The sequence below is a fragment of the Nanorana parkeri genome, unplaced genomic scaffold, assembly GCF_000935625.1.
Source record: "Nanorana parkeri isolate BGI_ZX_2015 unplaced genomic scaffold, ASM93562v1 scaffold55, whole genome shotgun sequence".
Taxonomy (NCBI): Eukaryota; Metazoa; Chordata; class Amphibia; order Anura; family Dicroglossidae; genus Nanorana; species Nanorana parkeri.
In genome coordinates this window covers 1,124,982-1,126,596 of record NW_017306323.1, presented here as the reverse complement: position 1 = coordinate 1,126,596, position 1,615 = coordinate 1,124,982, and the positions used below count along the sequence as shown (strand labels likewise).

General features: G+C 41.2%; 1 protein-coding gene across 1 annotated transcript in view; it reads left to right on the top strand.

The window, feature by feature from the left end:
• FAM214A (family with sequence similarity 214 member A) overlaps positions 1-1,615 on the top strand; it is a 58,026-nt gene that overhangs the window by 38,061 nt on the left and 18,350 nt on the right. Inside the window, exon 4 of the mRNA XM_018576066.1 lies at positions 993-1,118. Coding sequence (XP_018431568.1) covers positions 993-1,118 — 126 coding nt within the window. The remainder of the gene's footprint in view (positions 1-992; positions 1,119-1,615) is intronic.

Genomic DNA, 1,615 nt, shown 5'->3' with positions numbered 1-1,615 from the left:
TTAAAAAAAAAAATTTTCCTTTATACCTTTTTTTTTTTTTTTTTTTTTTGCCTGCAAAGCATTGCAGCCATAATCAGTGGATTGTGGTTCCAATGGCCAGGCTCCTGCAGACTGGTCCCCCCCAGCCCCTGTCCCATGTACTGAAGTGTGGCCTTTCAGTTAGGGGGCTGGAGGAAGCAATCAATGGACTTCAAGTGCAGTTACATTACTGCACTTGCACTCCATTGAGAAATCCGAGTCCATCTGCTGTGGTAGTAGACCGAATTGTCTTCATTTTACTGATCCTGTTAATGGATCTGTGAATGGATGATGCAGCTGAATGCCACGCCAATTTCAAAATTCAAGCAGAATCCTGCGGTCAGAAGAACCCCGCCATTCTGATAAGAGGGGGGCAATCTGGGGATAAGGAGCTGTGGACTGTCATGTCTCATGTTTCATGTTATTCCCTTTTTATGAGTGTAACATTTAAAAATTGTCTCAAAGGTGAAGCTTGCTTATAAAACCTATTTGACCAAGGCTTCAATTACACGTGTATGGTGGGTTTTTTTTGGTAGTATTAAGGTGTATATACTTCTTCGGGATTTCCCGCGATTATCGTACGATAATCGTAAGGTGTGTGGGGACCCTAGGAAAGACCTATTTGATTTAGTGCAGATTGGGCAAAGCTGAGACTTCCAGGCTTATCACAGCAGCTCCTCTACTTATACAGCATAATGCTCATTCTCTACTTCTAAGAGCCTGCAGACTTTCCCAACATGTGTTGCGCTTCTGGTTAAAGTCACATGCAGTGTTCTTATATGCCATAATATTTGATAGACCGGGAAAAGGGGACAAAATGTTCCCCATGGTATTTTTCTTGAAATGTTTGTCTGTTACTGTGCACTGTAATTACTCAGGTTACAGAACCTAATCCATTTTTACACTGTATTACAGAAACACAAAAGGGTATTTATCAGTATAATTTACCAAGTGTAATGTTTTTTTTGTGTTAGGAGTGGAGATCGTTTCATTGAAGAGAAGACCCTACTGCTGGCAGTGCGTTCCTATGTTTTCTTTTCCCAGCTGAGCGCCTGGTTGAGTGTCTCCCATGGGGCTGTACCACGCAACATCCTCTACAGGTAAGATGGAGATAGTTGTGCAATACTTCTTCTCTTCTTACAGGCCCCAGCTGTCATCCAGTGATTTCTGACTGTTGGTACCTTTTACCATAAACCACATAACCTCTGGCAATGGAAGAATGAACAAGAAGACAGTTTGCCACAGATGCCGGCACAAGATTGCGGCTCTGCTAATCTCTTATTTTAAATCGTGTTGATGACATTATTCATTCTGGTGGTCCCTTATACAAATAAATATGACCTGATGTAGAAATGGTAGTTAAACCATAACTCACATGGAATCTTGTGCACATCAGCGATGCCATTTTACATTAGCAGTCATTGAAAAGTCCGGAGGCGTCTACATTTCTTGGCCAGGCCAAAAGGCTTCTCTCACTTTATAGATGTAAATATTAAAATGATACAGATTGACTGCTAGGGTCCCTTCTTAAGGTATGTACAAACGTGTGTGTATATGTAGCTTAAGGACAGAACAGTTTCAATTAGTTTGTTAACAA